General features: G+C 43.1%; 2 protein-coding genes across 26 annotated transcripts in view; both read right to left on the reverse strand.

The window, feature by feature from the left end:
- Nucleotides 1-15,158, reverse strand: part of MACF1 (microtubule actin crosslinking factor 1) — a 347,599-nt gene that overhangs the window by 174,653 nt on the left and 157,788 nt on the right. The window lies entirely within an intron of this gene.
- LOC125096756 (uncharacterized) lies at nucleotides 10,751-11,991 on the reverse strand. The gene is given in 2 exon segments (XM_047723654.1): nucleotides 10,751-10,796; nucleotides 10,798-11,991. Coding segments are annotated over 2 exon segments (1,065 nt in total). The 5' UTR covers nucleotides 11,817-11,991.

Here is a 15,158-nt window from a genome sequence, read left to right on the forward strand (position 1 = left end):
AAGTAATATATAGTAATAGTGGTTTTATGTAAAAGATATATTGAATACCTAAGTATACAGTCATATGTACAGATATATATATGTATACACAAGGTATGTGATAAATGCATATGTGTACATGAGAGTAAGTAAGGCAAAATATAGGAGAGAAAGACACCAAACTAGTCATCACAGGTATCTCTAAGTGGTAGCATTAGAGGTGATATTTCTATTTTCCAAATTTTTTTATGTCATATGCATTTTTATAAGAAAATGAACAGTTATTTTATGAAACCCCTCAAATCTAGCACTGGAACTACTTTAGAGAGAGGACGATGTGGAAGAGAAGTGCATGCCTTTGGTTCCACACAGACCTGGGCTTGAATCTCAACTTCACCAACTGTAAGCTAGGCCTCAGTCATAACATCTGTAAAGTGGGAATACTACCTACTACCTTTTCTAGGGATTGCTATAATAACCAACAAGATTATAAGTAAATCACCTAGTCCAAACACAGGCCTACGCATAACAGAGTTCCATTCACTCTTCCTCATATGGAAGATGGCCTTCCTTTAATTCTTACTTCTATATAACTTTAAATGTTATCTTCAATTACTGGGTTTTATTTCATACATTTAATTTTATCTCCCTTAGACCACAGGTTTCCTGAGGAGCCAGTCCCATATCTTAATAATCAGAATGATCTAAAATTCAAGAGCAGCCCCTACGAGGGAAAGCTTGTCAAAGTGGCATGTTCAAGAAGTCAGGATTTTGTGGAAGAAATAACTTCCAACTCTGAGACTCAGTGACCACAGAGCTTCCATGCATCACCTACTACCTAGTGCTGTGCTGGTCACCTGCAGCATACTTAACATGTTTAATTAATACTCACTTAGTCTAAAAAGAAAACAATAGGTAAATGTAAAAAACTAAAATAAACAAACATATTCTGGGGTAAGACCCACCTAGAATCCTGAGACGCACTATTTTTTTGACAGCAAACTTACTTGTCAGTAAATTCAAACAGCGTGTAGTATAACCAAACAAGTTTGAGCTAATATCAACAATGGTTGTCTCTCCTGGAGTGGGACTATGGGTAAGTTTCTTTTTACTTTTCTTTTCTTCAGACTTTAAAAAATGAATGTATTGGGCGCCTGGGTGGCTTGGTGGGTTGAGCTGCTGCCTTCGGCTCGGGTCATGATCTCGGGGTCCTGGGATCGAGTCCCGCATCGGGCTCTCTGCTCAGCAGGGAGCCTGCTTCCCTCTCTCTCTCTCTCTCTCTCTCTCTCTGCCTGCCTCTCTGTCTACTTGTGATCTCTCTCTGTCAAATAAATAAAAAATAAAATCTTTAAAAAAAAAAAAAGAATGTATTTTACTCTTATAATGAAAGCTACAAAATAACCTTTATCAATAAGAAAAAGAATAAGCCACTGAGTCAAACAGACATGCATTTGAGAGGAGGAATGTAAACTCGGGCAAATAAATTATCTACGCTTCTTGCACCCCTTCTTCCCCATATTTAAAAACAGAATAATAACTTTCTTGTAGGGTCATTATAAGGAGAAAATAAAGTGATATAGGTAATGTGCCTAGGGAATGAGCATTTCCTTTCTGTCATATTAAAACAGCATACTGGGGTGCCTGGGTGGCTCAGTTGGTTAAGCATCTGCCTTCGGCTCAGGTCATGATTCCTGGGATCAAGCCCTATATCAGGCTACCTGTTCAGCAGGGAGCCTGCTTCTCCCTCTCCTGTTCCACCTGCTTCTGCTGCCCCTCTGCCCCATCAAATAAATAAATAAAATGTTTAAAAAAAAAAAAAAACTGTATGCCCAGCACAATTCTGGGGCTGGGTGTTTTGGGCAGGGAAGGCACAGGCATGTCAGTAGAATACCTGTCTCTCAGCTATCTCCATCAGGTGTAGCACTGTGAAAGGAGTAGCTCCCTGGTGGTCAGTATAAGGGCCAATCAACAATAAGGCACTTCCAAGTCTCTGAATAGAATTTACAAACTCAACTCCTGGCAGATAAGACTAAGTATCTGGTGAAGGTATTCTAAATTCAGAAAAACACAGGGTCAGGAATTTTAACACTCCACTAAGTACACATGAAAGCTGAAGACTACTAAACAGTACTAACGTGTCTGAAGAAAGACTATAGGAACACAAGAGTATGAGTAGCCTGCATAGAGTCTAGAAAAGGGGAATCAATACGTGTTGCCTCCAAGACTGTGATGGCAAAATGGTGGCATAACCCAGTGGATTCCAGGATTCTCGTCCCCTTGACAGGTGCATTTCTACAGGAGAAATCAGGCTGCCAAACTTTGATGATGCCAGTTAGTAAGATCACCCTACAAATCTATCCTTTCCACCCACTATCTCATTGCTTTGACTCCATATTCACCTGACAATCTTCAGATTAGTATTTGCTCACGATACAGATTTCCTAAAGCAACAAAATGCACTGAGTGGTCAGTTCGAATACTGTAGCACTTGGAGGTTATAACTCATATGTAAATTAATTAATTTATATCAGTTAATCTCTAGCAAGTATGACCACTGTGAGTTAATACCTTAAAATTTAGTCAACTCCAAGTATGCTGGGAAAAAAAAAAATGTACAGAGTTGCAAAGCGGAGGGCCCAACCATGGACCACAGTATCCAAGTCATCATCCTGTGACTCCGGGTGAAAACCAGCCCCTCCCCAGGACCAATTCTATTCCAGTTCTCCTTAACAACACTTCAAGATGCTCGTGTCAGTGGCTAGATACCACCTACCACCGACAGATCCCACTACTTCCACGGTAGCTGCCTCACACACATATGAAGACAAAAACACTGTCAGGAAAAGGATATGCTGAAGTGAAAAGGGATAGAATCCGAATAAACAAGAGGAAATCTGAGTATTTGGGTTCTTTGTTAAAAAAAATTCCACTTAATTAGCTGGCATTGTATGTCCAGTACAGCTACAGTCACTCTCTGGTGTATCCTATCTGCCAATCACAGTTATCTTGTATATCACACCAAAAATAGTTCAATGAACAGCTTTCCTTCAGATTTTCCACACAGCTATAATGAGACAGGGAAATGGCTGGATCCCTCAGGGAAAGGAAAAATGCCCTGTTTGGATTAGGGCCTTTCCTAGCCTGTGAACTGGATGAGAAAAATGGGATTATCATCACAGCCATCTCAGTAATTAAATTGGGTTTTTGTTCACCTCTTCATGGAACGCTCACATGTGATGTGCATAGTGCTGTCCTTGGGCCTTAATCTCCCAAATGCAGAAACCCAGCTTCCGTGTCAGGGAGCTTTCTCCCTCATCTGGATTTACTTTTCTTTTCTTTTCTTTCCTTTTCTTTTCATTTCATTTCATTTTAAAGATTTATTATTTTAGAGAGAAAGAGTGAGTGAGCATGAGCAAGCAAGAAGAGGGGCAGAGAGATTCTTCAGCAGACTCCGCACCAAGTGTGGAGCCCAGCACAGGGCTCAATTTCATAACCCTGAGATCATGACCTGGGATGAAACCAAGAGTCACAAACCCAACTGACTGCACCATCCAGGTGTCCTATCTCATCTGGATTTTTAAAAAGAAGCCATCTGAAGAGGAGGACAGCTTCAACACCATCCCACAGACTATGCAGGTCTACCTGAATTCTCTTTCAAACCACACTTTCCAAGTCTTGATTAATTCCTTCTCTGAACTGTATCTAAAAATTTAATGTGTTCCTAATAATTCAATAAGTATTTACTGAACAACATCTCGTCTGTGCTTAACATTCCAGGCACCATGGAGAAGAACAAAAAAAAGTCAAACACCATTTAGTCATTCTGTTATTTCTTTGACAACCACTCTATTCTAGGAGCTGTGGTTAAGTTCTTGGTATCTCAAGATAAAAAAGTCAAACACTGGGGCGCCTGGCTGGCTCAGTTGGTAGAGCATGGAACTCTTGATCTCAGGGTTGTGAGCAAGTTCGAGCCCCACACTGGCAGTAGAGATTACTTAAAAATAAAATCTTAAAAAAAAAAAAGAAAGAAACAAAGAAAGTCAAACACTATTCATTCTGCTGTTTCTTGACAATCACTATATTCTAGGAGCTGTGTTTAAGTTCTTGGTATCTCAAGACAAAAGCACAACCTCAGGCCTCAAGTCCAAGCAGTTTAACAATATGACACACAGAGGGACCAATGCTGTGACAGAGGTAAACAAGTAACCCAAACTAGCAATGCCAATGTGAGATGACAATTATGTTGAGATGGCATTTATGCTTTCAAGATATAAGTAGAAGTTAGCCAAGTGAAAAGAGGGAAATAAAAAAACAGACATGCTTGCCTTGAAAAAACTAGGTGATTTTTGCCCTATCTGGCTAAAATAAGACTATCCCAAATATAAGGCCCTCCCCAATTTTTCCAAATAGTAACAGATGGATGGAAGAGAGGAATGGAAAAAGGAAGCTTTGTGGTCCTCTTGAATATATAAACTTTTAGAAATGTATTTACGTAGATAAACACTTATTTATAAATTAAGCAGTATATCTAATGCATTAGCTTAGAATTAATGCCACTTGCTTTGATGAGCACCAGGCATTGTATGGAAGTCAACATCACTACGGAAGTCATCACTTCCAATGACTTCCGATCACCACACCCAAAACTAATTATTACATTGCATGATAACTAACTGGAATTTAAATAACAACTGTTTAAAAAATTTGAATTAATGCATTTTCTACTTTTACATTTCATAAAACCACGTTATTCAAACTCTCCGCATGCATCTTTGTCATCAATGCCTTTTTCATCAGTAAAGCTAGTTTGAAAAAAAAGTAAAGCTTTTTGAGTGAATATTCTAGAAAACATGATCTCTACTTCTTATTAAGATTTCTTAATAAAGACAATTAATTAAGACACAATAGCACTTTTCTGGATCCATGTTGTCACTGGAAATTTTATCCCCCCGCCACTGGAAATCACTTGCATAACATTGAGCTAGGCTTTTTTCCCCCATTCATTCATTCTATTGGTATTTATTTATGGTTCCCATAATGTGAACACTTGCTGTGTGTTTCTTAAGAGATGTAAATGATTTTTTTAGGTTTTTAATGTGATTAAGACTTATACACAATACGTTCAATGCTTCAAATTAGGATGTTTATATTCTCACAAACAATATAACTAAAACTTTCTTAGGCTTTTTGTTTAACCAGTTATGTGGGTTGCCATCAGCTGAACTAGCAGATCGTGACACTAATCCATTCATCGTTTTTCATGAACTGACTAATTTCACTGGGAGCCCAATAACAAGAAAAACTTTATAAAAAGTCAAATACAAAGAGACCCCTCTTTTCTGAAGGCTAGTTTCTGGAGGGAAAAAAAAAATCTTACCTTGCATGTACCATATGTGGTAGGTCATAAGAAAGAGTTATGCTGAAGGCCCCAAAGAAGCAACCATAACTGAGTAACTAGTAATATCCAGTAGAGGATCTCAGCAGATGAAAAGTTAGTAAGAGTTATAGTGGTTAAAAAAAAAAAAAATCACACTTTAACAAGTATGATTTAAACTTACCCTTGAAGGATGTTCTAGAATAGACAGAGAGAAAGAAGAAAAGAATTCTAGGTAGAAAGTGAATGCAAACAAAGACTGGAAGTTGAAATAAGTTGAAACTGGAATAGACGGTTGAGGGGTTGACCCATTAGGATAGGTAGGTTCAAAGGGAAAGTTAACACAGGAGAGAAGTTTAGATAGATCACTGAGAGTTCGAAGGCTAGGATGCGGAGTTTGAACTTTGTTAAGTCTATGTATAAGTCTCAGGGAATGGGACTAGATATAGTGAGCAAAGAGAGACTTGATTCTCATGTCCTGAAGTTTCTAGCTGACCTCATCCCACGACACAGATAGCATCAGACTGAAAACTTCCATCCAAAGAGCAGGTGAGGGGAGGTGCCATTGTTCATAACAAATGCCTGGCTAGTTAGAGGGCCCTAAAAGCAGCTGTGTTTATTACCGACATCTGAGTTGGGTAACAGTCAAGGGGTGCTCCTTTCAGTATTCAAATTCAGAATCTCGGAGGGCTGTCTAGGGAATATGATTAGAATGGAAACCTTAGGTCATAAAATATGGACATCCTTCAATTCTACTAACTTCTGGTAAACAGCTCTCTGAATACCAGTTCTACTTGGAATATCACTTCCATACACAGGGTATGAAGAGATCTTCCATCACTCTACATCCACATCTGCACTTGGGATTTTCAGACTTTTTATTTTCTGATGGTTATAAAATGCTAACTTGTTTTGATATTTTATCATTGACTACTAGCAAGAAAGGCATGTGTATGAGGCATCTGGGCTTCCTTTTTTGTGAATTGCTTATTCCTAGGTTTCCCCCTTATTTTTCTAAAAGGGTGTTTACCTTTTTCTTATTTGGTAGGAATTCTTTAAATATTAATACTAAATAATACTAGCATTTATTGTGCTAACTTCTAAAATTCCCACAACTCTACAAAGTGTATACTACTCTTATCCTCAATTTACAATTGAGGAAATTATATCACAGAGAAGTAACTTGTCCCAAGGTACACTGCTGGTAAATAGTAGAGAAGGAATTCAAACTCTGCCTATCTGGCTCCACACTCTCTCTCTCTCTTTTTTAATTAATTAATTAATTAACTTAAGATTTTATTTATTTATTTATTTGACAGATAGCACAAGTAGGCAGAGCAGCAGGCAGAGGGAGAGGGAGAAGCAGGCTCTCCACTGAACAGGGAGCCCGATGCGGGGCTCAATCCCAGGACCCTGGGATCATGACCTGAGCCGAAGGCAGCCACTCAACTGACTGAGCCACCTAGATGTCCCTCTTTAAAAAAAAAAAAAGATTTATTGATTTATTTGTCAGAGAGAGAGCACAAGCATGGGGAGTGACAGGAAGAGGGAGAAGCAGGCTCCCCACTGAGCAAGGATCCTGATGCGGGACTCGATCCCAGGACCCTGGGATCACGACCTGAGCTGAAGGCAGACACTTAACCAACTGAGTCACTCAGGTATCACTGGCTCCACATTCTTAACTACCTTACTTATACTACAGTTCACAGATTCTGAATATTAATCCTTTTCCAGAATATGCATTATACAGTTAATTACCACAATTTTTCTTTCCATTTGAAATGGAAAATTTCAAATACATGCAAAAAGAAACCAAATACTATAATGAACTCCTAGGTACCCATCACCCAGTTTCAAACATTTCAACTCATAGCTAATCTTGTTTCATCTGCACTCCACCCACTTCACCCTCCCCTGTTATTATGAAGCCAACCCACACACATGGCATTTCTTCCATAAACACTTTAGAAAGCATCTTTGAAACATAAGGACTTGTTTTTTTTTATTATTTTAAGTACTCTCTACACCCAATATGGGGCTCAAACTTAGAACCCCGAGACCAAGAGCTGCATCCTCTACTAACTGAGCGAGATAGGCACCCCAATAAGAAAGGCTTTTTTTTTTTAATTTCAATTTTTAAGTAATCTCTATACCTAACATGAGACTTAATCTTACAACCCTGAGATGAGGAGTCACATGCTCTACTGATCAAGCCAGCCAGGCATCCCTAAATCACGAGGACTCTTTTTAACATAACCATATCATTATGTTATACCTAAAAATTCATGATGATTCTTCAATAGTAATTTTTTGAAAAACAAAAGAGTCCTTTCTTAAAGCTCTAGCTTTGACTTTAACTGCTACATCCATCTAATAGGATCATCTGGTTAATTTTGCTTTCTTCTTGCAATACAAAGCCAATATTAGTAAAAGAACTCCCTATAATTAAAGAGGAGAAATGGGGAAGGGCTACTTGTAAACTGAAAAGGCTGAGCTCAGAAAATAATATACCAACCAATCTCCTTTTCATCACTTCTAGCCCCCAATGTTATCTTACTATTCACTGTAAGGACTCTAAGGTTTCATGGTGAGGACACTGGTACACAGCCAGATTCTTCATTTGACAGAACCTGCCTATGGTGTGGACAGGAGACTGGCATGGGAGCCAAGCCAGGGAGGGGGAAGGGGTTTTCAGTAATTTTCCTTGTTCCAGTAAGCCAGGTATTATGGATATTGATGACAGCTGTGGGGAGGGAGTCCTCCGGAGAGAAGGTCTGTGCCTGATACTCCCACCCAGCTCCATCCTAGTCCACTTATTCTGAAAACCATTTTTGTTAGCTGGTCCCTGTCATCCTATTTCTGCGTTAACTCTTTCCTGACAAGGGACGTATCAACTATCACAGGTGAACAGCAAAGTAGACCTTTGTTTTCTTCTATCTAAACCCCACACTCAGCAAGAATCAGTTTCCATTTCTCACTATCCTGAAAAGGAACAAAACCCACTGGGAAGTTTATCCAGCCACAGCCTAGTCCCATGCCCATCAATACGACGTGGGCGGATCAACAGGAGAGACGACACAGCCTGAGTTATGCCAACGACAGACAGCACTCTGGAACTTGAATTGCTTCCCGAGGAGGGTTACTACTCTGACATATTAAAAGCAAAACAAGCACCAAAAAGTAAACCAAAAAATCAACTCTGTGGAGGTGCCAGCTGTCTCCTCTTAGGAAAGAGCTGGAGTGTGACCAGCAGCTGCTCTTCTGACCCCTGTGTCTTCTCAGGGCTCTCACACTCCACAGAGGGACGGTCACTCCTGTCAGATGCTCTCGCCTGGAGTCTCAACTCACATTTTACAGGAGGCCTGTGGGGTCAGAGCACACCGCCTCTGTCTCCTTGGCTGCCGCTGTCCTTGAGGCCTGGGAACAGCCTGCTGGTAAGGGAGCAGCTCCCTTAAGACAGCTCCTGTTGGAACCAGTGAGGGTTTCAGGCCTCTTGGCCTAAAGGACCTTCATTCTGAAGGGACTTCACACTTATCTTGAGAGGTTACTTCCCATCTGTGATATAGGATAGTCAAAGTCTGTGGTCCCTGCTTCACATGATGGACATGGAGCCTCAGAAATGTATCAGCCTTTTGAGCTGACAGTCACTGAGGTTTTCAGCCTGGGCTCTCACTGACTGGTCTGGCTGTGTCTGCTCTGAAAGGGTAGAAGGAATGGGATGACCAGAAAATACCACACACCAATTTGACTCATATTGAACAGCCAAAGAATCATGCTGCTGTCAATACTGTTGAACCACAGATCATGGTCCAAAGTGTTTCTCCCACCAGTCTTCTCCCTGAGACTACACAGGGCCGTTCAGACACTTCCCTTCTCAGTGTGGAGATACCAGACTAAAGTGCCATGGTCACCTATGGCCCATTATCTAGAACTGATTTCCATTAGGAGTTCCTTAAAATTTGACACTCCAAACTTTCTGTCAATCTCACACTCAATTATAAGCATGTTTCCTAAAACATTACGGTGCCTCCAAACTTCTACTTTAATGCCAATGGTATCAAAAGAACAATCAGTTCAGCAAAGCTGCTCTGCATCCATTCCAAAGACGAGAGCTCAAATGCTCGCACACTCCACCCTACCAGCCTCCACCTTCTTCCTCTCCAACTTCTCTCTCCCTTCCTCCCCCCACAACACACATTCTCTACCTATGGAGGCCTCTTGCCCAACCATATATAGTAATTATTTTCAATGACCACCTTTCCCTCTACCTGTTGGGAGTATCTAAACTCTGTAATAACAAAGGGCGCTGACATGAGCCTACCCGTGGAGCAAATTCATCCCCAAAGAGGACATTTTAAGCACTGATCAAGCACAAGAGACTGTGTCTGCTCAGCCTCATGCTGTCAGGTGGTAAGCAGGGCACCGTACACGGGCTACATCCCTGCTTTGCAGACACCAGGGCAGCTGGCCACAGGTAGCAGGGAAAATGCCCTACTTCATCTCCCACCTTTTGCTGCTCTCGTTTCCTAAAGCTTTTATTTCTTCTGCTGCAGAAGTTGACATGCCAACAAAAGTTCTTCGATCAACAATTTATAACTTCAGTCACCCATACAATTACACACTTGGGCTGGGTCCTCTCCCCCAGCTTCAGCCTCCAGATCTCTTGAATGCCTACCTGCTCCTTGACCCTAAAAGCATTCACAGCACACTCCACCAACACTATAGCCACCTACACCTCAATATACACCTCACAAACAAAAGCTTGTTAAAGCCATAAACAAGTCCAATCAGAACACAAACTTTGTCAGCCTCGAACCTTCAAACTACCCTAACCCCCTCTCTGGATTACTCTTCAGGTAATTCTGTGTGCCTCTCCTCTAATGTTGGAGTTAGGAACCAAAGAAGGATCAGCCCTCTCCACCTGTGCGAATACTGGATGAGTATTGTCATCAGCAGTGTCCCTGCAGGAGCACGATTACATCAGCTCGTAAGAACATCACTCTCCAGGGAAGAACAATCCTGCCGGTGAGAACTACCTCACCCCGAACCCTTCAGCACTCTCCACGCCTTCCACACTTGCTTAGGAGATGCAGCCAGGCCTCCCCTCATCCTTTCCACTACATCACAACTTCCTGCACCAGGGAAGCTGATAAACAGACATGCCTGAGAAAGTTAAGTGCCGTTGAAAGATACGCCGCCAGATAGCTCAAGCAATTATGCTGTGTGGTTACTCTGAATCAGGGATTCCCCAGAGACAACAAAAGACTTGGTTTCAAGCATCAAGGGGCAGACCTGAAATAGACTCCGTTTGCCAAACCCAGTCACTAACTCTTGGTACACGGCACAGGTAAGCTTGAGAAGAAGCACCAAGATCCTCACTGTTTAGCACACTCCACTTTAATAAGTTTGAGGGCCAGAAATCCAAACATAGGCCACCAACCTCCTCCAGACCCCACAATGGGGTGTGACTTGCCTCCAAAGAAAGGGTGCCATCCTCTTCCGAGAAGGATGTGGAGCTCTTTTCAGGTTCTGTTTCTCTAGGTCGGAGCCCACGTAAATGTGGCCCATCACTGCCATAGCCAGAGGAGGAGGGCAAAATGCTCACAGTCCTACCGCTGATGGATAAATCACTCTGAGAAGTAGGCAGTCTGGGACCCTGGGGGGGCACGCAACCCACGGCAGGGATTTCTGTGAGTCTGTGGCCTCTCGACTGGTCCAGGGGGGAAGAAGGGACAGAAGGTTCTGCAATCCAGGAACCTATGTGAGGGGCACTGCAGAGAGCTGCGGTTCCTGCCCCTGCACACGAGCCCTCTGAAAGGTGGTCTGGAGTCCCTGAGACGGCGGGGTGGTCTGTCCTGGGGAAAGTGCTGCTCCGAAGTCCAAGCGGAGTCCCTCCTTTCCCCACTGCAGTCTCTCCTTGCAAAGGCAGCAGCACAGCCCGGCTGCTGCAGGATGCTGTCCTAGGAAATTCCACCAGTTGGCTCACTGACTTCTCACAGTTCCTTTCTGCTGGGTTATCAAGCAGGTGAGCGATAACAGTCATCCCCTCTTCCAGGGAATCCCAGACCCCTCTGGCAACTGATGACTCATTCTTCAACAAAAGGTGAGCAGTCTGGATCTCCCCCTGGAATCTCTCCTTCACCTGCACGATCATGCCCTGATCGCCCACCCCTGAGTTGGGGGCTGAGTTCCAAGGCAGCAAAATGTCTGCAGGGGGATGCTCTACCCCTCCCACTCCTTCTTCCTTTTGGAGACTCACTGTTAACTTCGGTTGGGTTTCCGTCTCTTCAATGACTCTGGTTGCTTCCAATGGTTCTTCCTCATGAGATACCTCTGGAGTAGGGGTTTTCTTCCCCCTCCACTTCCTTTTAAACCGAACCCTTTTCTTAGGAGATAGGGGAGCCTTCTCAGGAATAGCTAGTGAATCTTTCGGCTCCTTAACACAGCCCAGTGAATTTCCCATCGCCTTCCTCTCCTAATCTCATCAAAAACGCAGCTAAGCCGGTCCTGGTATGCCAGAGAAATCCCAACGTTGGCTTCATCGGATTTGATGCACATTTAAAAACATGCACTATGCCGGCAATCCCTCCAATTCTTTCTCCCTCCCTCCCCGCCTCTCTGTCTCTCCCAGCCGCTGCCGATTCAGACAGCCATCTTACGGGCTCAGAGCTGCAACAAGACAAATTCAAAGCATCTCACTGCAGTTCAGAAATCACTTGACCTAAAAGCAGACAGAAACCGGATTGGCTGCAGCTTCCTCTCTCCAAATATGAGGTAATTGGAGCACTGCCCTCAGAAACACAAACAGAAAGCAAAAAGGAGCTAGAAGGCAGGGGAGGGGAAACCTACGGAGGGCGAGGAGGAGGGGTGGGATGTAAGAGTAGAGGGAAAAGGGAGGGGAACAAGAGAGGCCGTGGAAGAAGGTAACGTGAAGGGAGGAGGAGGAGGAGGAAGAGGGGAAGCAAACCAGCCTGCTGCCTCCAACTGGGCAGGGAAGGGCCAAGAAGAACCAGGGCTGGGGATGCTGCCATTATCACTGCCCCCAGCCTCTGAAAGGAAAGAGATTCCAATTGCTGTGCCAGGATGTCCAAATGAAAACATCAAGCAATGTACATATATATCCGTTCAAATTTTTCAGGTCAGAAATAATAAAATTATTTTAAACAAAGTATAACCTGAAGAGAGACCCGAGCCTACTCCTCACAGTTAAGACACACAAGGCTTTAAAGATCTAGCCTCCTCCAGCATTTATTTCCCTCCTCCTTGCCTTCCCCGAGAGAAAGAGAGCACAGAGATCTCTCAATTCTGTTAGCCCATGACACAGAGGAGACACTCCGAAATCAGTTTGGAGTACTGTTGGGAAGTTCCATAAAAAAGGATACGGCTTCCGAATAAAACAGAGATGCCCCGCCTCTGCTGAACAATAGTTGACACACCATTTGCCAGTCCTGCTGATGCCGCCAGCTAACACTTCCTTCAGCATTTGTTATGTGCCAGGCACTGTGCTAAGCTATGCACTACCTCATTTCATTCTGTCAGTAACCATATGAGGTCAAAATCACTATCCTACAGGTAAAGACAGAGGTTTAAGAAAGTTGATTAATTTGCTCAGGGCTACACAGCCAGTAAGTGGCAAGGAGTGTGAACTCCTATTTAAGACTTTTCATTTCAACCCCATGTTATAACTGCGGCAGAGATGAGTCTGTTCTCAATTAAGTAAAACAGGAAGATACCCAATGTTCTGAATTGTCAGCTAGACTCACATGGGCCCAGGGCTCAGACAGATAACACTGGCTATTGGGAGTAAGAGAGGAAGTTGATAAAATGAGGCCCAGATGGTTTTTACTCAAGTTGCAGTAGGGTAGGAAGTCTGAATTAAAGTTTTAAAAGTTGGATTCAAAAGTCACCCTGTTACATCAGTGGGATTCACCCACCCCAATTTTTAGTACAGTGTCTGACAGATGAGACAACATCATAACCCAAGGGGCTGTGGATGGAGTGGGAAGAGGCTGTATGTGTTTCTTCCCTACTGCCACTGTTTATTCTATACCCAAAGCATCCAGACCACACGGCAGAGGGAAATGCCCTGCCTGGCTCTATGTGAGCCCCACCCAATCTCTCCTGGAGTCCTGAAAAATGCCCTCCAAATAAGGAAAGCAGTGAGACACCCTAAAGCAATAGCTCCTACATGACTGCTCCTGAGACCCTGCACCCGTCTGCCTCCACAGCGGTAGGTGTTTCTCCCCAAGCCTTTCCCTGCAGTTGAGTGTGAAGTGGCAGCACCATCTCATGGTGATCCTAATCGACAGCAAGAAACCAGACGAGGAGACCAGAACGGGAGAGAAACTCAATCAGATACAGGATACCACTGAATCACCAAAACCCCCTGACATTACAGTATAATTCTCTAGGCAGGCATCAGGCCTTCATCCCTCCAACAAAGAGGACTGGAACCATGGACCTTTCCAGATGCACACCCCAAGGCCCAAGCAAGAATAAAATTTGTGAAATCCAAGCAAACCAAATTCCTGAAACTGATCTGCTCCGGGGCAAGAAAGGCAGCTGTTAGGCTGGCGGCTGTGGACAGAGAGGCCGCCAGAACCTAGCACATTTCCTTCTAGGAGCCTTTTCTGTTTTAAACTTCTTGCCTATGTTGGAAAAATCGGGCCTTCATTTTCTTCTGCTCCAGAGGAAAAATTGGCCTCAGGAAGGAGCAGAGCTTTCAGTAGAGTAGGCCTAGGTTCAAATTCCCAGCTCTAGGAGCTTCATAGCTAAGTACTAACTTGCTAGGTGGTTCTGTTTCCCTTCCTGTAAAACGTGGATACTACCACCCGTGTAAGGGGGTGTACGAGGGCTGATGAAATAACCCCTATAAAGACATGCTGGGCTCAGTGACCGGCCAATAGTAAATCCTTTTGCTTCTCAATTGTAACTTAAGCCACAAGATAGGAGACACTGTACTATCACCACCACTAGGGTCCTAATATCCTCTCTTTCTTGACTAGGCTCTAAGAAAAGTAGATATAGTCTAAGGTCCAAGTTGAAGTGCTTGTTTTCCTTTTTTTTTCTTTTTTTTTTTTTTAAGATTTCATTTTTAAGCAATCTCTGCACCTAACATGGGGCTCAAATTACAACCCCAAGATCAAGAGTCACATGCTCCACAGACTGAGCCAACCAGGGGCTCTGGGGGCTTGTTTTACTTCACAGGGGCTCTGCTTCCACTATTTCATTAACTAAGTTAACCCTGATCACCAAGACCTCTCCCTGGACCTTTTTCTCATCTCGCCTGAGCTCTGAGCAGAGGGCCTGCTGCCTTCTGGGAAAGCTGCCCACTAGGGGGGACTAGGGCACAGACATTCTGCAAGTCTTCTGCTTTGGCTTTGTCTAGTTAACTGTTTACTGCCCACAACTCTCCCATGGAGACAGCTGGAGTGAATGAGCTCATTCATTCATCCCACAAACACGAATGGTGCCTCATCTATACGACAAGTGCCATAAAGTATACAAAAATGTAAACCTCACATCTACCAGCTAAAACCACTTTTCACCTTAACTCCCTGAACTTTTTTTTTAATATTTCAGAGTGCTAGACATATCCAGATATTTAATAAACATTTGAGAGTTGGAAGGCTAATTTTGTCACAGTCTGACTTTGAAGAACTTATCTTTTAGAAAAACTGTAAATCAGGTTTGGACAAAACCAAGAGACAAGAAATCCTATTATTAGAATCTGAAAGTGTAATCCACAAATGTCCATTGGACTGCTTCTGTTGCTCATCTGAACAACCAGCATTGGAAAATGGCC

The sequence above is a fragment of the Lutra lutra genome, chromosome 4, assembly GCF_902655055.1.
Source record: "Lutra lutra chromosome 4, mLutLut1.2, whole genome shotgun sequence".
Taxonomy (NCBI): domain Eukaryota; kingdom Metazoa; phylum Chordata; class Mammalia; order Carnivora; family Mustelidae; genus Lutra; species Lutra lutra.